Source organism: Colletotrichum siamense (assembly GCF_013390195.1).
Source record: "Colletotrichum siamense strain Cg363 chromosome Unknown KSG_Cg363_contig03, whole genome shotgun sequence".
In the NCBI taxonomy this organism is placed as follows: domain Eukaryota; kingdom Fungi; phylum Ascomycota; class Sordariomycetes; order Glomerellales; family Glomerellaceae; genus Colletotrichum; species Colletotrichum siamense.
The window spans coordinates 5,709,462-5,729,404 of record NW_023501016.1 but is presented as its reverse complement, the minus strand read 5'-3'; the positions used below and the strand labels follow the sequence as shown (position 1 = coordinate 5,729,404).

General features: G+C 43.0%; 3 protein-coding genes across 3 annotated transcripts; 2 read left to right on the top strand and 1 right to left on the bottom strand.

Moving 5' to 3' along the window:
- Positions 1–1,095: 1,095 nt before the first annotated feature.
- Positions 1,096–1,969, bottom strand: ACA4 (Alpha carbonic anhydrase 4; the record flags this gene model as incomplete). The annotated part of the gene is made up of 2 exons (XM_036637346.1): positions 1,096–1,742; positions 1,795–1,969. The coding sequence occupies 2 exons, from the start codon at positions 1,967–1,969 to the stop codon at positions 1,096–1,098; spliced, it is 822 nt and encodes a 273-aa protein (XP_036498728.1).
- A 9,279-nt stretch (positions 1,970–11,248) lies between these two features.
- On the top strand, positions 11,249–17,293 carry nit-4-7 (Nitrogen assimilation transcription factor nit-4; the record flags this gene model as incomplete). Its single annotated transcript, XM_036637345.1, has 8 exons — positions 11,249–12,162; positions 12,217–12,468; positions 12,543–13,636; positions 15,068–15,231; positions 15,291–15,839; positions 15,916–16,241; positions 16,301–16,663; positions 16,717–17,293. 8 exons carry the CDS (start codon positions 11,249–11,251, stop codon positions 17,291–17,293), a joined length of 4,239 nt encoding a protein of 1,412 aa, XP_036498726.1.
- Positions 17,294–17,794: 501 nt separating this feature from the next.
- Positions 17,795–19,190, top strand: fap1-8 (L-pipecolate oxidase; the record flags this gene model as incomplete). Its single annotated transcript, XM_036637344.1, has 3 exons — positions 17,795–18,578; positions 18,641–18,881; positions 18,947–19,190. 3 exons carry the CDS (start codon positions 17,795–17,797, stop codon positions 19,188–19,190), a joined length of 1,269 nt encoding a protein of 422 aa, XP_036498739.1.
- Positions 19,191–19,943: the final 753 nt, after the last annotated feature.

The window sequence follows — 19,943 nt, the reverse complement described above, 5'->3', positions numbered from 1 at the left end:
TTCACTCCCAACTCGTCTGCAAAATTCTGCGCCATCACAACTCCACCTTATCGCTCGAAATCCACCAGTTGATGGGTCTATCATTGCTGGGCAGGGCTAATTATATAGAGCTGCATCTGCCAAGCCAGGGCGGATCAGGGAACGAGCCAACAGCGATGGTTCGTCCCAACGGCCAAGCAACCCCGGCCCGGGATCTCAGCCACGGTGATTGCGCTGAGCAGGGCTGTGTTGAAATGATCACCACCCGACCTGTGGGGAGATGCGTTTCTTTCCAATTCGCCCAATCCGCAGAAGTCTGCTCAACTTGAAACAAGACGCTTATCCGCGTTCGGTTTATCGGCTGTTGGGGATTGGCTCGGTGGTGTGTGATGGGGGGATACACCGGCTTACACGCACGCGCAAGCTTTTAGACTTATCTGCTGCCGGCCGGGTTGGTAGCTCTTCGACACGGGCGGGGTTCGCTGGTGTTACGAAGCTCAACCCTGCCGTGGAAGCCCGGCCGACGAACGGCAGATTGGGAGAAGAAGGTTGGGCCGGAGACAGTTGCGCGGATTCACACCATCATGACGTTACGAGGGGTGGAGTGGTGTGACTGGGGCTGGGCAAAAAGGAAGAAATGAGACTGTGGTCTTGGCATCCAAGAAGGTTCACGACGAGATGAATTGTCGGGGTCGCCGCGACTCATGACCGGCAGTGATCTTCTCGCTGTTTCGGGGTCAGCCTCAGCTCCGGTCTCGAGGGAGCGGCCGAGGTGGACACCGCCCAGGGGAAAGGCGATTCCGCCTGTTTCCGCTAAGGTAGTGGAGAAGTTTTAGCATCTGGAGGAGAAATTAAGCTCAAATTGACCGCACGTCAATACCGACAGTCTGTTTTGAAACGTCCTTTTGTGTTCAACTTGAGATAGGAGATCTAGATGGTATCTGATGCTAGCGGAGATATTGAGAGAACACAAGGAAAAAGCGTCGATCATCACGACAGGCGAGACATCGCGACCGACTGCAACTGCTCTTCCACCCCTGTCGTCACCTGCTCCATTTGCGCCGCCTTCATTGCCACATTGCTTGCCTCAGCCCAAGGCGCATCCAATTATTCCCTCTAGTCGTTGATGCGATGCTGCCAGACTTCCTGCTCAGCTCTCGCGCTGTACGTGCTTGCGCCCAAAATATCACGCATTTGCTCGACACCAGTGAACATGACCTGACGAGACACAAACCAGCGGATCCCCTCGTGGCAAGGCGGGCTCGTCAGACTACCTTGATAGGTCCAGAACTCGTTGAAGAGGAGGACGCTCTCAAGAGCGGGCATGTGATTGATTGTAATCTCCTGCTGCATGCCCACATCATTGAACCCAATCATCTTTGGAAGCTGGTTGAAAAAGGTGCTGTTGGCGTTGCCCGGATCGAGGCGGATAGCCAGCACAGCCTTCTCATGGCCCTCCTCGTCCACGTGTACGAGGTGCAACTCAGCCTTGGACCGCATGCCGTTTACGGTGTGGTCTGCTGGGGAATGGATGTGCCAGCCTTTCAGATAGAGCGTCATGTCATCGTAAGTAAACGATGGGTTATTCGTGTAGACCCCTTCAGGGTGCGTGACGGTGAACGCTGGCCCATAGTTCCAGTTGTAGAAATTGCCAGTGGTTTTGTTTGGGTAGTTGAACTTTAAGACGTGGCTTAGAGCAAGGCCGAGACCGAATGAAAGCGCGATTGGTGACTGTTGAGTGCCTGTCTGGCAGAGACTGTAGTCTGAGGCTGGTTAGAGTGAGGCTCAGAAATGAGATCAGTCTTGCTCGCTTACTCGGGTTGATGCGACCCCAATTGAATGAAGCCTCATAGGCCCAGTCTGCCGGTTTGGGAGGGACAGGAGCAGTTTGTCGTTTTATCCCCATGGCATGGTAATTCTCATGGCCCGCGCAGGCCAATGCTTCAGATGCCAGCAGCAAGGCACCGACGAAAGACGACAAGATTAACATGGTCGCAGACTGTGTAGAGAACATTCGCCTCTCAATCGCGACAGCGCAACAGATGGTAGATGAGGTTGAATTGGTGAATAATTCCACTTCTTGAGGGTTCGCAGCAGGCTTATAAACTTCTTCCATGCGCTTTCGGGGTCCATGGATAGCTGCATCTCACGAAAGTTCATTTCTCCGAGGTGGGTGGCTTGCAGCCTCCTAAACGGTCGGCGAGATCCCGACGCATGGTTGGGCAAATGCTGCAGTCGGCCGGCCAAGACCTGCTAGCGAAGTAAGGAAGGAAAGAGGGCATAGCCATCGTCAGATTCTGAACCCTTGACACCGCGTTTCTCTTCCCATGATGCTTGGCGCAGGAATTAGGGTGCTGGACCGGCGGACTGGGACAGCATTCTGCGCTGGAACACCGGATGGCAGTACAGCAGACGCTGAGCAATATTCTGGCAGGAAACTTTGTGTTGGAATTTTGCCGCCACTCGAGGCGAACCCCTCATTATCACTTGAATTATAAAGCTAAATTTTGCTGTTGGAAGCGGAAGTGAACTTTCTTTCGCGAAATAATGAGCCACAGAGTCTGTGAGGTATAGTACTATAAGGTGTGGTTGTAGATAGATGGATTGCTAGTATGGGACCTGATAGGGTTGATATATCTAAGTACTGCCCTAAGGGCGTATTATATAATAGGGTAGCTATAAGCTAAGCTTATAGTATACCCCCCTCTAAAATACTAATACCCTCATTAGTTACTAATTTCTCTACTAAATCTAATCTAAAGCTATTTCTAGATATCTAAATCCTAGGTTTCCTCCTCAATCTATTATGATTTATAGTTTTTGCTAATCTATAGTTTCTATTAATTAGTTCTTAATATCTTTAGTAGTATTAGGTTTAGTAATTTTAGTTCTATACTAAGATTAGCTTATTATAAGTAAGAAGCTTAGTGAGATTAGATTAATATATCTATTAGTAATAATCTAAACCTAGATATTTATAAGAGATAAGGTACTACTTATTAGATTTCAGATTATATTCCTATAGGATTATATTAATAATAAGGGATTTATCTTTAGCTAAGATTAGTAGAATTAGTAGTAACTAATAACTATAAGGATTTATATAGGTTATAGGTTCTAAGTAGTTAATAGATATAACGTTATAGATCTTAAAATAGGGTAAGAATATAAGTCTATAAGTAGCATAGCTAATATATTATATAATAGCAAATAGGTTTGCATAGTATTATCTATACTTTAGGCTTAGAATTGTAGCTTTAGGGATATTATATCCTTTATATAATTATAAGTAGACCTTATTATAGATATTAAAGAACTTAGTTATATATCTATAATTATAATGCTATTTTATTATGAGCATAGATATTATAATAGTATTATAAGCTGAGATCTAAGCTAATAAGAGCTAAATAGTATATAGTTATAAATTATAAGATATTAATAGTAAGATATTATTAAGTATAAAGCTCTTAATAATCTTATTAAGTAATAATTAGGTTAATATAGATCTTATATAGTTAAATTTAAACTTTAATTAAGGTAAATAAGTAGGCTATAATTTAGGACTTAATAGGGAATAGAGATAGTGCTAGAATATAGATTTAATTATTTAGATTATATGTTCTGTTTAGCTATCTATCTAAAGGTAGTAAGTAGTTATATAAAATAGAGTTATTCTAGCTTTATTTTAGATTAATTTCTATATTATAGATAGGAACTTTAGATCTTAATCTAATATAATCACCTTAGGAAAGCCTTAGTTAGAGGATATTAATTAGTATCTAAGTTATATACCTTATTTCTCTATAGTATCTATTATTTTACCTAGGATAATAAAGATCTCTTTAGATATCTTATAGATTATAACTAGAGCTATATTAAAACCTTCTTTAGATAGTAGTAATATTAGTATAAAGTTAATTAAGATTATATAGTAGGGGTAAGGTAGTAGTAGGATAAGTTATAAGTTACTATAAGCTTTATAGTGTTAGATCTAGAAGACTTAATATTATAGGTAGTTAAGTAGGTATTTTTATAATTCTTTAAAACTATTATAAATATAGTATTAAGATATAAATTCTAATAGTTTATTATAACTGAGGTAGTTACTATTATAGATTAAGTTAAATATATCGCTAAAGTAGGATTAAGGGATATAAAGTTAAGGGATATAATTAGAATCTATCTTCTAGAGGAGATTATATCTAATTTAGAATAGCAACTTAGCGTAGTTATTTAGATTAAGCTTTATGTTCTATTAGATTATATTAAGGATCTTTTGTTAGACTAAATTAGTCTTATAGCTAGATTAGATCTTAGTTTTAAAGGCTAGTGAAATCTCTACTATTATAGAAGCTAGTTATATAACTAGGTTTAGTCTTAATAAGATGCTAATAACCTTAATTAGCTCTAAAAGTAGGTAGTTAAATTTACTAATAAGTAGAAGTTAGATTAGATTAATATTAATATAGATTAGATTATAAATAGATAGGTATTAATTAGCTTTAGCTGTAAAGGTGAGATTAGTTAGGTGATTATCTAGAAGGATATCTAAGGCGTTAAGCGTATTAAGTATAGTAGCATTATTAGTAGGGAGTCTACTAAGCGTATTAGGTACTAAATAATTTTTTCTAGGCTTATAGATAATATAGAGATCAAATTATGATATATATTCTATTATGCAGACTAGCTTCTTATTTATAGTTATATATGCTATTAAATTAGTAATATTATTAACCTAATAGGATTAGATATTAATAATAGCTTTATAATTAGTAAATAGGATCATTAGAGCTAGTTATATTAATTAGATTTAATATTAGGTTTTTAAAATAGTCTAGATATATCTTATAACTTTAAGTTCTATTAACTAATATCTTTTTTCTATAATACTTAAGGTGTGTAAAATAAATAAGATTAGTTCTATAGTATTCCTAGGTAGGTATTACCTATCTATAAGGGTTATAGTAACTAAGTTTTTAATATAGAAAACCTATACTTTAATACTATCTCTAGAGGTATTAAACTTAATATATAACTATTACTTAGGTGAGAAGTAGGTTAGGATTATATATAATATAAGAGCTAACTTTAATACTATAAAAGTATTAGATTCCTTAGCGGTTAGTATTAGTATATTAATTATAGTTACTTAAGACTTATAGGCTAGTTTTAATATCTTGCTAGTTTTTATAGATCTATTAGGATTAAGGCGTTAATAGGTATAAAGCAGTATTATCTTCTAATCTTCTAATAGTTCTATAATTATAGTATAGTAGGGGATATAGTAATACAAACTAGATCTAAGTCCTAGGAAGTGCTTAAGGGAGCGTAGAATAGTTAGAAACTTAATAGCCTTAATAGCTTATAACTTAGTTATAAGTATGCTTAATCTAAAAGAATTAACTAGCTTACTAAGAATAATAGCTATAGGGAATCTAGTAAAGAACTTATTTAGTCCTAAAGAGATATTAACCTCAGAGAGGGCTTAGAAGATATTATAAAGATTATAGATATAGTTTTTAATGCTTTTTGAAGTGATGATAATATTATTATAATATAACACCTTATTAGTATCTATTAGAATTAAGTCTATTTAGCGTTATATATAAGTATTATAATTCTTATATCTTATTATTAGATATTAAAAGGTAAATTAGCCTTTATAGGTGATAATTATAAATACTTATTATAAGCTTAGGTATATATACTATTAGTAGTAAAACGCTATAGTATTAAATATTAAGATATGGGTTATATCTGCGCACCTTATGATAATCTTATCTTAGGTTTTTATAGGATAGGTATTAGTTAGAGTTATATTATTAAGAGGGTGGATATTAATAACTATTTAGCTTTTATAATCTTTAGCTAGATCTTTTAATTATATAGGTTTTATAGGTATAGTTCTAGTAATTATCTTAGAGCTATTTCTATTTAAATCTAGTTTAACTTTAAGATCTACTTTAATCTCCTTTTCTCACTAGATAATAAAAACTAGAAACATAAAGGGAACTTATATAAGAGTATAATAGAGCTTTTCACCTAGTTTATTAATAATATAATTAATAATACCTTATTCTAAACCTCTAAGCAGGTAGATCTTATATTTATATAGTATCTATTTATCTTAATCTAATTTAAAATAGACCTATATCTATTAATCTTCTGGAATAATAATAAAGCTAAATTCCTTAAAGATATGTTTAAATTCTATAAGGATAGCCTTAATACTATTAGTATTAAGTTAGCAGTTATAAACTTTAACGCTAGTTATATAGGTATAAGTTTACTTATTTTAGATTAGGGTGGCTTTAATTATATACTTCTTAAGCTAGTATAGTTCTTTAAGTATAAATTCTAATATAGCAGCAGATTTAGATTTATTAATATACTATACTTAGGCAGATAGATTAATAGAGATAAGGTAGCTAATAAATTAGTTCTAATTAAGGACTTAATTAGAATCTATATTATTATGAACTAGGATGTCTAATAGAGAGATATCAGTTATTATAGTATAAGTTATAATAAGGAGATCTATAGGTTTAAAGAATATATCCTATCTAATATTAATATTTAAGATTAAATAGTAAACTAGGACTAATACAGTTAAGTAAGCTAAGATAATTATCTTAAACTTAGCTGTAACTCTTACTTTATAGCAGTTCTTATTACATTATATTGCTATAAGGATCTTAACACTATAAGACCTAATAGTTATAAAACTTTTGCTATTAATAATATTAAATTATTTTAGACCTAAATAATTTATACTAATCAGCATATTTATAAATAGATTATCTATAATAAATAGCTTATATTAAATTATAGCAATAGCTTCTTATTTAGTAGAGATTAAGGTACTATGAAAATATAGATCCAGAATAACATATTAATCTATACAATAAGAGGATTTACTAATACTTTTAACTATAAGAGGAACTAATCTAATATAAATCTTAGCTGTAGGTTAATACTATTTAAGTATAGTTCTATTAAGTAATAATAAGGAATAACCTATATCTCTATAGATGTTAAGCTGTATAGATAGATCTTAATTTAGGTTAGGAGTGATCTAATATTATAGGTAAAACTATAAGTAGAATCTAAATCTAATACTAACTTAGGTTAATAAGTTTATAGATAATCTCACTTAGATAAGCTAGATTAGCTTACTTAGGGTGGTAATTAGTAAGTTATAAGAACTACTATAATGTGAGGATAATTTACTAAAGAAAGCTATAGTAGTTAGATTTAGATTAGAGGTAGTAATATTATAATCTTTATAGATATACTTATAGAGTTAGTTATTACTAGGGAATAGTTACTTATAAAACTAATACTTTCTATAAGTTATTAAGTATAGTTTCTCTAGAGGTATTATAGCTATAAAGTAGGTATCCTTATAGCTATCTTTAAACTATATAAAGTTAAAATCTCTATTAGGCTTAATCTATTTTAGATTAGCAGTATCTATAATCTAGTTATTATAAAATAATACTTAGGGCTTATCTATATTATTAGTAACTAATAGGGGGTAGTAATTATCTAGCTTAAAAAGTAAGTATAAGGCTAATCTATCTAGAGACATTAAGGTTCCTAAGATTATAGGATTTATATTACTATAATAAGCAGATTATGCTAGATTAGCTTTAACACTTAAATTCTACTTAAGATAGTAATTCTTTAGTATTAATCTAGATTATGCTACGTCTAGCTGTAGATTAGGATTAGATTATCTATTATAGAACTAATATAATATTAGGAACTAAGTATATTAATTTAGCTAGTTTTATTAGGGTTAGAAGCTGGTTAGATTCTAGTTTTACTACTGCTAATATAGGCTAATAAGTTAGTTCTTAATCTAAGGCTTATTATTCTAACTAAATCTACTATTAGGCGAATTTTAAGGTTAATTAGTATTAAAGTTTTAGTTAAAAGTAATAAGTTAACCTATCTAGTTATATAAAATATATATGTTAATATTTTTACCTACTAAGTTATAGTTAGGGCTGTAACAGTAGGTCTATAATAACTATTTAGATATTAATATCTTTATTATAGATTCTTATTAGCAAATAGATTAGAGAAATATTTTGAGGGTAGTTATATTATCTAGAGGAGGGATAACTAATTTAATAGCTTTATTAAAAGATTTATGAATTACGTAGAGTTAGGAAGTAATATTATTTATACTATAAGCTTTTATATTATAGATTATAAGTTATAAATAGACTATAATATCCTTAATACTAACGTTAGTTAATCTATAAGATAAGGACTTCTAATAGAATATAATATCACTATAATAAGGCTTAAACTACTTAAGCAGCTTAGCTAAGATAGTAGATATAAGTGTAGATTAAAGAAGTTCTTAATTAACCTCAGTTAGAACTTATAAGTATTATATTAATATAGATCCCTATAAATATTAAGTTTAAATCTTATAAACTTAGGTATTAGATCTTATTATAGCTAGATCTTTAATATAATCTATAAAGGTATAGATATTAATATAGATAGTTATCTTACTATTTAATACTATACTTAATTAATGTAGATCTTTAAATTCTAGATTAAATATACTGATATCTATAGATTTAAGAGATTAGTTTTAGTTATTATTACTATTACTACTATAATAAAAATTTAGGGTTAATAGTAGGTTTTAGGCTTAGTTCTATCTAAATATTTTAGCTATTATAGTAGTGAAATCTTAGTTAATAGTGTACTGCTGATTCTGTATTATAGCGTTTATTATTATAACTACAGCTTCTATAGTAAGTATTTAAGGTATAGTTCCTCTTAGGTTATTAGATTTAGGTATCTTATCCTTATTCTATTTAGATCTAAATTAATGTGGATCTTAATAGGGTTCTTTAATATTAGAGGTAGGTTTCTATTTAAAAATAGATTTTAATTTAGTATGAGAATAGATAGTTTTACCTTTAGAACTGAAGTTAAGAGGTCTAATATATAGCTTATTAGATAGACTAGTTAGGTTTTTATAGAGATTAAGTTTATTAAGGCTGTTAGTTAGCTGACTAATATCTTCTAGTAAAAATAGCATAGATATAGTTTTTATTAAGGCTAATAGTAGTAAGGCTAGTAATAAGGCTTACTAAGCTACTCTTTAGGTTTATAACTTATTAAAAATAGATACTTAATAGCGTTAGTTATAAAAGAAAGCTTTAAGGGTATACTTATTATTCTAATCTACTAAGTAGATTATAGTAGCAAAAGCTAGTAAGTTAATAAGGATAATAGTTATAATCTTATAAGTAGTAATTAGGTTATTAACTATAATCTAATCTAATCTAGAAGCTTCTATAAATTATAGTAGCTATTCTAAATCTTATCTAAGATTAAGATCTAATATTATAAGGTTTTAAGTCCAGATTAGTAGTAGCTACTTAGTAATAAAATCTAAGATTTTCTAAAGATTAGAGATTATATAAAGTAATCTAATATAGAGAAGAAGATAGAAATAGATTAAGATTAATAAAATCTAAAATCTAGAGGGTGTAGGAGATAGAGTAAGTAGAAAGGTAGAGAGGTATAATTAGGAGGTTAAAAGAGGTTATTAGGTAGTATTAAAAGTAAAGTAAATAGTATAAACTTCAGTTAGTAATAAGAACTCCCTTAATAATATAATTATAGAATTAATTAGAGCAAAATTACTAATATAGTAGATCTTACGATCTAATAATATTCACATCTAGTTTTTTCTGCTAATACAGCAAGAAAAAATTAATACTTAATTAAAGCTGTAGAGCGACTTTTGTTATGCTACTACTATGAGGTATAGTACTATAAAGTGTGGTTGTAGATAGATGGATTGCTAGTATGGGACCTAATAGGGTTAATATATCTAAGTACTGCCCTGAGGGCGTATTACATAATGGGGTGGCCACAGGCCAGGCTCACAGAGTTGGTGCAAAGACGAGATGGACAGGCATCAATTGACAAGAGACGATGGGCGCTAGCCAATAGAATGCCTCGCGCTAGCGTCCCTTCGCCGACCGCCGGACGCTTGTTATGCTGTGTTCTGTCTTGGCGGTTGATATGGCGAGCAGCGTTGTGTGGCTTGGCTGACGCCTCGTCGAACGGCCTTGAGTTTCTCCAAGACTTTTGCGAGGGGAAGTACATCCCATTGGCCACCCTGGCAAGGCAAGCAACGGCCGGGTACTCCCAGGTTGTGCTCAGACGGCCTTCTAGTCTGTGTGTCATTTCCTAGCCACGGACGTTTGAGAGGCTTACTTGTATGCAGGAACCCCGCGATGATCTGAGCACGTGGCTGAGGTCTCAGTGCCTCATCCTGGAGGAGCCACCGGTTCGTTGGGGTCTGGACTCTGCCGAGCCGCAGACCGCCTTGCGGTCAGCATGAGTCCGTACTACGGACAAGCCCTTGGTTAATATCTGGTCGTGTGTTTATTCGTGGAGTTGAGCGAGTCCAGGAGCCTCCTGCGTTGAGAGGGGGCGGGATACAAGACACGAGTAATCTGAGACTGAGACAATAGGGTAAACCCGCTTCGACCCGCTTCGTAAGAGGCCGGATGTGCGAAATCTCTTTCCCTTGTAGCGTGTAGCCGAGAATAATTCGTAGCTGGAGTCTTTTGATACGGCATACTGCTTGCTCTTCGTTTTTCTCCCAATTGGCTCGTTCTCAGTTCTTTGGCTCTTCTCATGCAACACCACCATCTAGGCGCAGATAACAGCGAGGTGAAGATTTCCAAAGAAACGCTTCAATAGACTTTTCGATTTGCATTGATTATCATTTAAATTTTCATGACGCTCATAAGAAGGTTCATTTAGCGTTCTCGTATATCCGTAAGCTGGGCTGTCGGCAGGCTTACAGAATCGTTGAGCTAGGTCTTCAGAGTATCTCTGGCTATTCACTCATTTTATTCACGAAACGACAGGAGAACCCGCTAGACTAGGCTTCAAACTGATTCACAATTTTTCATGCTACTGATATCCATGAATCGGGCCAGTTGCTTGAGAATGAGTTCTTGATACGGGCCTAGTAGTAGCTGGCCGAAGTCATCATTTTCATCGCCGAGTGGAGCCCTCACTGCGTACTCAGAGTGAGTTAGGCAGGCGTCAACATTATGGGACTCTGGTCCCAGTCATTGGCTGTAATTCAAATCAAGCACCACCACGAGAATTTACCCCGCTCATTTTAATGCTTGCTCTGTCTCACACCACGTGGTTTCATGAAATTATAACACCGCCCAACCAAGCAGCTGCTACCAGCTATCCGACGATGGATGTCCAAGTAGCTCAGACGCTTTGCCGAAGATGTGATAGTCTTGATCTGGACAAAGTATTTGCTGGAAACTACGAGACTCCACAGATTGTCGCAAAACTGGGCGCCGTGCCGCATGACATGCTCTCAAGCGAATGCCCGTTGTGTCGTTTATTAGCTGAGGCAGTTCACAGACCTTTCTCAGATGAATCACTCACATCATACCACGATACTTGCGACCTCTTGTGCAATCATGCCAAGGCCGACGACCCCTTTGTCCACGGGTACTTCTTATTTGCAGACCGAGTGAACAGTAGCAGGTGGGAGGGCATCGGCCATTCAGACTACGCGCGCTATCTCGGCTTCATCCTGAATGGCGCAATGCATAACGAGGGGATGTTTTTCAAGTCCGATGTCAGCAATGCTAACGCCGTCACCGCCGCAGCCGACGACCGGTGCCCCCCGACGACGGCCGACATGGATATACCCGATGTAGGCTTCATTGCTCTGAAGGTTGGGAGATTGAAAGATGAAAAGAGTGGTGTTGCAAGTTATCTGGGAAGTATTTACCCAGTGTCAAGCTCTGGACCAAAGACGGGAGCAGGCCGGCTCGTGCCGCCCGTTATCGACTGGAATTTGCTGCGATCTTTCGTGCGAACCTGTAGAGACTCTCACGAGGCCTGCCGGTTAGCTAAAGAGGACCTCAGCATAGCCGGGTTTTGTTTGATCAATTGCATCACTAGGAGTCTTGAGCCTGCGACAGCTGAGGCGTCATACGTGGCGCTGAGCTATGTCTGGGGCCAGCCGGATAAATCGAATGACTTCCAAGCATCATTGGAGCCTTCAGACGGCCTCCCCAGCATGCCATTGGTAATCGAAGATGCGATGGACGCAGTGAGGAAAATGGGTCTCGTGTATCTCTGGGTTGATAGGTAAGCTAGAGGCTCAATGTTGGTGGGATACAAGATTAGATGCTGACAACTTAGATACTGTATCAAGCAAGATGACTGCGAAATCCTCGGCGACCATTTATCCAAGATGCATGTCATCTACCGGAAGGCTATTTTCACCATAATCGCGGCCGCGGGGAGTGATTCAGCGTTTGGGCTGCCGGGTGTCTCGATAAGAAGGCGGCAAGCACAGGCTCATGCAAACGTTGGAGGACGTCTGCTGGTCTCCGCTCTTGAGCCCTTCACAAACGCCTCAAAGAGTATCAAGTGGAACACTAGAGCGTGGACGTGAGTGTTGCATCCCGAATTCCTGCACCGCTGAAATGCTCCTCAAATTCAATCTAACTCTATCCTAACTACAGATACCAAGAGGGTGTGTTCTCAGTCAGGCAGCTTATATTCGACACCCACCAGGTCACGTTCGTATGTGCAGAGAGCCAGAAGTGTGAAAGTCTTACCCATCCGTCGGAAGTCAACACATCTTCACAGCGTCTTTTTGGTGTCCGAAATCGTTCTGCGTGGGAGCACATCTCACACTACTCAAAACGAAATCTCACGTTCGAAAGTGACGCACTCAACGCCATCACCGCCACTCTCAATGACTATAAGGATAAGTCCAAGGACGGAGCTTTCCATGCATGGGGAATGCCATTTGCGGCCAACCTTAATGTGTTAGATGGCTTGTCTCCTGGGCCCCTGAGTCACGTCACTTTCGCGTCAGAAAATGCCATCTTTGGATTCAGCTTAGCATGGTATTCGGCAAGCCCCGATCTTCGAAGACGGCATGGGTTTCCTACATGGTCTTGGTCTTCCTGTAGGGCCAATGTTGGATTCCTGAATGTACCTGACCGTACTTCGAATATTGTGTTGATGCCAGACCCGGAAATCGACGTTCGGCTCGAATATTGTGACGGTCAGATTGTATCTTTGTCAGAGTACATGTCGCAGAATTCCTCCGCTCAACTCTCTCGTTACCTACACCTGGAAGCATGGTCAGTTCGCAGCGGCTTGACGTTCCATCCTGACGAAGGGAGGGTTACGATAGACGTTGGCGATTACAAATACCACCTGACGGGAAAGATTGACCTAGAGACTCTGCCTGATGACAAGGATCAAAAGCCGATTCATGATCTCATGGTGGCAAAAGATGGGTGGGAGGCCGTTGTTGTGTTTTACTCGCCTGAAGACTACGAGTGCGCAGTCCAGCCATTCATCATCACTTTCATGAGGGTTGACGACCCCGAGAAGCCAGATGACGAGGTCTATGAACGAATTGGTCACATCAAAGGGCTTCGATTAGAAAAGATGCCCAAGAGGGGGGCAGAAAGTTACCAAGCCCCTGAGGAAGATGTCTTGGGCAAAGAAGGAATACAGAATCCCGACACAACGACCGGCGGCCAGGAGGTTGAGGCACAGGTGCCACAAAACGAAGACACTGATGATTTGGATGACGGAAGTGGGTCGGCAGACACCGCGAGCTCCTCAGAAGCTGATTCGGATGATTATGGGGATTACACCGTTAACATGGTTTTCCATCGAGAACGTGTTAAGAGCTTGTTTCCTCGGATTCCAAGGGTTAGGAAAAGGCTCGTAATAAGATGATATCATCTCTTCTGAATAAGAGATCTCATGAGGAATCTGGGGCAACCTTAAATGCCCCCCTGAATTGTCAGCCTGATAGAGATAGTGGGGGTCATTGCTTCCAGCAACAAACCCAGAGTATGATTTACTTGAGAATGTGTTGCATGCTGTATCAACATTATCAGAGAATGAAGACATTTGTGAGAGCACCAAACGCAAGACAACTTGACGCAGTGCCGTAAACTCCCGAGACAGTAGTAAGTCTACTTAAGGGCTATCAGAACCCAGACGAGTTGGATGCCTTTGGTGGAGTTACGTCAGTCTCTCAAAGAAGCACGCGTGTATGTGGAACACGGCACACGGCAAGACATGCATGCCACGCGCGTAGCCAAGTGCACTCTTCCGACGCCCCCTTTCCTTGGCCCAGACATAGCCGATGAAGTTAGGCGTCAATGATGATTGGGACACAAGGCAAAAGGGGAGTGGGCAGGCTTCTGACTGGTCCTTCCAGACTTGGTCTAGACTTTTACCCCTGGGGCCCCGGAGAATCATGACACCTGACAGCCACACACGCACCAACCAGCCAATGAAGGGAGACAGTGCCCCAACTTTGGATGCATCTGAACTGAAGAATGCTCAAGGTGCCCAACGTGATTTTGGCCAGACACATGCGTCCACGTGATCGGTTGAACACACTTGTTTATTTTCTAATTATTCTCTAATCAGATCGTGGACTTGCACGTCGCCCTCCGGCCCCATCTTGGGCATCCCCTGTCCTATTTACTTTTAGGTGCCTTTACCCTGGCGGCGGCAGAGGGGCGTCATAAGAGCGCAGGAGCTTGCTCCGACGGCCTCCTATTGGTCGGAGCCAGCGCCGCAGCCAATAGGAGCATTGCTCCGACGGACCCACCCATAGCGGTTTCCAGCGTCCCAGGGGGCAGTCCCACTGATCAGTGATCGAGATTCAGCGCTGTTGCTGTTACTGTTACTGGAAACTCGAACGACCACCGGGCTCGGGCTCACTTTGCGAACCTCGGAAGCCAATTTTCCCCCTTCGTTCGATTCACGTCCCCATCACTACTCACCCGTCATCACGCTCGTTCTGATTCAGAAGACACGGAAGAAACAGCGAGGCTTTGCGCGACGAAAGCCCCTCTCGCGGTTGTAATGTCGCTCCCTTCCAAACGTCGCCGTGTGATCCTGCCTGCTCCAGGTGCCACGACCACGCAGGCCGGGATCGTGCCGGCGCCGCAAACAACGGCAACGGTAACGACAACAACACACTCACATTCCGCCCACGGCCCAGACGGCTTCCCGATTGAGCCTTCGAGGAAGGGGTCCGATAGCAGTGAAGCAAGGAGTCCGAGTACCGAGTCATCCGGCGAAGCCAAGCCTCGGTCGGGTACTTCGGGGTCAAAGAGGCAGGTCATTGCCGTCGCCTGCGACAACTGTCGGCGGAGGAAAGCCAAGGTGAGAGAGCCTCATCCACCACCACCATCCAAGACTCGAATATTGACACTTCATCCCAGTGCGACGGCAGCAGGCCAAAATGCCAGCACTGCACAAAACGCAACGTCGAGTGCCACTATGAGGCGAACCAGGGCGAGACCGTCAGTCTCGCCCTCAAGCGCAAGGCCAACGTCCTCGAGAACGAGAACGCCCAGTACCGCGACCTCTTCCGCATGGTCTGCAGCAAGACCGAGGACGAGGCCCAGGAGATCTTCCGCCGCATCCGCGTCTCCGGGGACCCGCTCAAGGTCCTCGAGTCCATCCGCCAGGCCGAGATCCTGCTCCCCTCGCCCGCCGCCAACGAGCGCGTGAGCGATTCAAGGTTAGCCAAGCTCAACGACAAGGCCATGGAAAATAGTCTGATCCGCGTCCCCGCGAAACCCTGGACAGCCATCGCAGACGACGGGCTCGTATCTGAGCTCATTACCGACTTCTTCAGCTGGGAGAACGCTAGCGCCTTTCCCGCCGTCGACCGCGACCTCTTTGTGGCGGATATGCGGGCCGGCAACGTCAAGAAGGCAAAGTACTGCTCCCCCATCCTCGTCAACGCCATATGCGCCCTGCGAAGTGTAAGTGTGCCCACTGCTCGAGATCCAGTGCGGCGGTATCATTACCATGGCGGGACTGACGATGTGCTTTTTCAAGCCGTTTGTAGAACGAGCCAAGCAGTTTGGCGCCATTACGGGGCAAGACTTGGCAAAGCGGTTCAGAGACGAAGTCATGCAGCTAGTCGAGAAGAGCCAAGGCCGCGCGACGCTGCCGACCATCATCGCGCTTGTGCTCATTGACTGGTCAGCCAGCATTGCCGGCGATGAGCCGACGGCGAAGATGTATCGCTACATGGCGTGGGAGCGGTATAAGCGCTTCAGGCCAGAGAGGAGGTTCTCTCAGCTGAAAGAGGACGATCCCCAGGAAAGGAGCGAGAGACTTGCTATATCAAAGGCAGTCTGGGCGATTTTCTTCATGGAAAGGTAGGCCGCTCTTTGTTCTCGGCTCTCTTATGGGAGATCCCTCTAACAATGACTGGCAGTCGCATTTCATACTTTTACCACCAAGTATCATATATACCGCCTCCACCGATACCCAAACTATTTGACAACAATGGAGCGGATGCACTCGAGAACAGAGGCAATCTAGACGTGCTGGGACGGCCATATCTGGGATCGACAACACAGATCCCCCTGGTCCCTGGGATAGCCACCATCAACAGCAATATTGCATGCCTTCAGTATGAAATCATGCAATACATAACATCAGGAGACAACATCAAAGGCAGTAAAGAAGATCTAAAACGGAGGAAGAGCCTCTATTGCAAGCTCCAACAGTTCAGGGCGGATCTCCCTAAGCGGTTTCGCATGGAGTTCAACTTCACTCCCTCCACCGCCTTCCTCAGGTGAGCCGCTGTTGTGCCTATCTCATATTTTTCAGAGCTAACCACACACGCAGGATGCACGAAAACGAAATCGCCTACGTCCTCCTCACCTCCCTCCATCCCTCTACCAAATTCGACACCCCATTCACAGACACGGCCACCACCGTCAAATCCCTTACCCTACAGCACTGCCTCTCCGACACAACCCTCGCCGAGGCCTACCTCCAAAAGTACACCGTCAGCTCCTACACCACGCGCCAGCTCTTCGTCACGATGCAGGCCCTCATCCCCTTCCTCAACGACGGCCACGCCGCCACGAACGACCTATTCACCCGCCTCTGCATGATGGGCGGCCTCACCGCGCGCGTCGTCCGCATGACCGTCCACCTGCTGCAGGCCGCGCAGGCCATGGCGTGGGCGATGAAGCAGGACATTCCCGAGGCCGCGAAGCCGTACCTCGAGCCATGGGTCAAGCTCGCGATCCAGGAGAGCGAAACGACGAAGCCGCCGAGCTACTCGGTGCCCGACAGGGACGAGATCAAGCAGCTGCTGGCCGAGAGCGATCGAGCCGTCGCTGGGCCGAACGAGGGCAGCGGCGCCGAGCTCTGGGCCTTGGTGGAGAAGTGGGTTCTGAGTGGTGGCTCAAAGTGAGGTCCTGCAAGCTCGATTGTTTTGTTTATGTACAGATGGCATTGAGCCTCTTTGATACAGATGTATGAGCTGTGTTTTTGGTTTTTATGCATTTGAGAGCGAACGAAGCATGTCATCATTCCATTGTCATTTCAGCCCGGTTTGTTCTAGCCATGTTGATTTAGTCTGCATAGCTCGGCGTTTCCATGTGGTAGAGTACAAGTACTATCACCAACTGTTTATCTGCACGAATCGCGATATTCTCCTCCACTTGCAATATCACTCTGTGATCGCGGGAATAATGGATAACATGCACCGTCTGCTGATTGCGTGCCCGTCTCATCACATGACGTCACATGATAAGATGGGGAACCTCGAGCGGCCCCGCGGGCAACATTGAAGACAACGTTATCTCATCCTATACCAAACACTAAACTCAGAAAACTCACTTTGCTTGTAGACAACTGATCTGCTAGGACTCAGCAACACTTAATTTTTTGCTTCTTTCCAAATCTCACAACAATGGCCGAGCCATCAGACTACCTCATCCTCGGCGCAGGCGTCTTCGGCGCCTCAACCGCACTCCACCTCATCCGCGCCTCGCCCCGCGCGCGCATCACCCTCGTCGACCGCAACGCCGCCGCCGCGCCCATCCGCGTCGCCGCCTCCTGGGACTGGAACAAGGTCGTGCGCGCCGACTACGCCGACATAGAGTACATGCGGCTCGCGCTCGAGGCGAAGGAGCTCTGGGCGGCCGACCCGCTATGGGCGCCGTTTTACCACGAGAGCGGCGCCAGCTGGGTCTCGCCGTCGGACTTTTCGCAGGTCGTGCGGGAGAATTATAAGATCCTGGGCGTGGAGTCAGGCTTGGAGGCGCTGAGTGTGGAGCAGGCGCGGAGGGAGTTTGGAGGCGTGTTTGAGGGCGGGGATTTCACGGGCGTGAGGGAGGTGTTTGTGAATCGGAAGAGTGGCTGGGGGGAGGCGAAGGAGGCGCTTGAGGCGACGATTGCGGAGGCGGTGAGGTTGGGGGTGCGGTATGTCCAGGCGGAGGTTGAGAGGTTGGAGTTTGATGGCGATGGGGCGACGACGGGGGTTGTTACCGCGGAGGGGGAGAGGATCACGGCGGGGAAGGTGGTGTTGAGCACGGGGGCGTACACGGCGCAGTTGTTGGCTGATAGCGGGAGGGAGGAGGTGCTGGCTGGGGAGAGGTTTGTGGCTGCGGCTGTGACGGAGGGGTTTGCGCCTGTGGAGGACGAGAAGCTTTACGGGGGCCCGGTTGGGATTTCGATGGTGCCCCCTGATCGGGGTGAGTTTCGAGTATGATGGTGTTTGGGAGTTGTGTGTGACTGACGATGGTGTTCACGACAGGTGCGAGCAACGGCAGCGTTCCTCACTCGGGCGACAAGACGCTCAAATTCTGGGGGCAGATCATCTTCAGGAACACGCAGCCCCACGCGAACGGGTCGCAAATCTCCAGGCCGCCGTCTGGGCCCGACTACGCCCAGCTCGATGTTCCCAAGTCTCTGAAAGAGGATGTCGACTTTGCTGGGAAGAGCATCTACGGCAAGCTGAGCGACGATTGGAAGGTGGAGAACTACCGTATTTGCTGGTAAGACTTGTCAACATCGTGATGCTGCGGAAGACCACGATGCTGACATTTGTGTTTGTAACCAGGGAGGCCGTCTCGCCCAGTGAGGACTTCATCATCTCGCCGCACTCCGGGAGCAAGAACCTCTACGTGGCCACGATCGGCTCGTTCCACGGGTGGAAGTTCCTGCCCGTCCTCGGCAAGTATGTGGTGCAGATGCTCCAGGGGACTTTGGAGGATAAGTTGGCCAAGAAGTGGGCGTGGGATAAGACGCTCGTTCCGCCGACTCACAGCGCGTGGCCGAGGAAGGAGCTTAGTGAGCTGAAATAATGGGCATTCTCCAACGAGGTGTGTTGTGATGCCGTGTAAATAGGGACGTGTCGTTTTCATATGCGGAACTTGAGAGGCTTTTCGTGGAGGCATGATGAGAGAGACTCATTCCGACGCTGAATACCTTATGATTGAAGGGGCTAAGACCGTTGTAGGTTGCCTTAACAGAGGTTATAAGCTGGAAGGATAAGATGCTCCGAGACGGCAATTCCGTTCTCGAGGAAGTCTCTTCGCCGGCTTTGACCACGTGATGTGTCGTTGGGCTTGAATGATGACCTCGCGAGGATTCAAGACACGACGCGCCGAGAATGCATTTGGTGCAAAGCTGTTCGGTGTACCAATGAAGTGCAGGGTGAATTCGCACAAAGTCTAGAATTCTGAACAGAACATGTCCATTAAACGAAGGTAAACTGCACAAATTGCCCTCTGGAAAGTATTTCTGACCCGCGTTGATATCCCAATTTGGATGACTTGAGCCTAGACAACTCCGATTCGGGAGAAGGACTTGTTGGAGTTCTTGATACCCCGGCACTCAGCCCGCCACCAAAGCCAGCTAGTCGGAGACTAACGGCATAGCGCCCACACTATTACACAGCTGCACGAGTGACCTAGTGCCGGAGAAGTTAGGTACCGAGCGCCACGCCTGTCAAAAAGCATGCGGCCCGCTCTGCCTCAACCGTTCGAAATGGTGGCCAGACCGTGTCCGGGGTCCCGTCTGCCCCGGTGGTACACATGGCAAAGTGGATTTGGGCA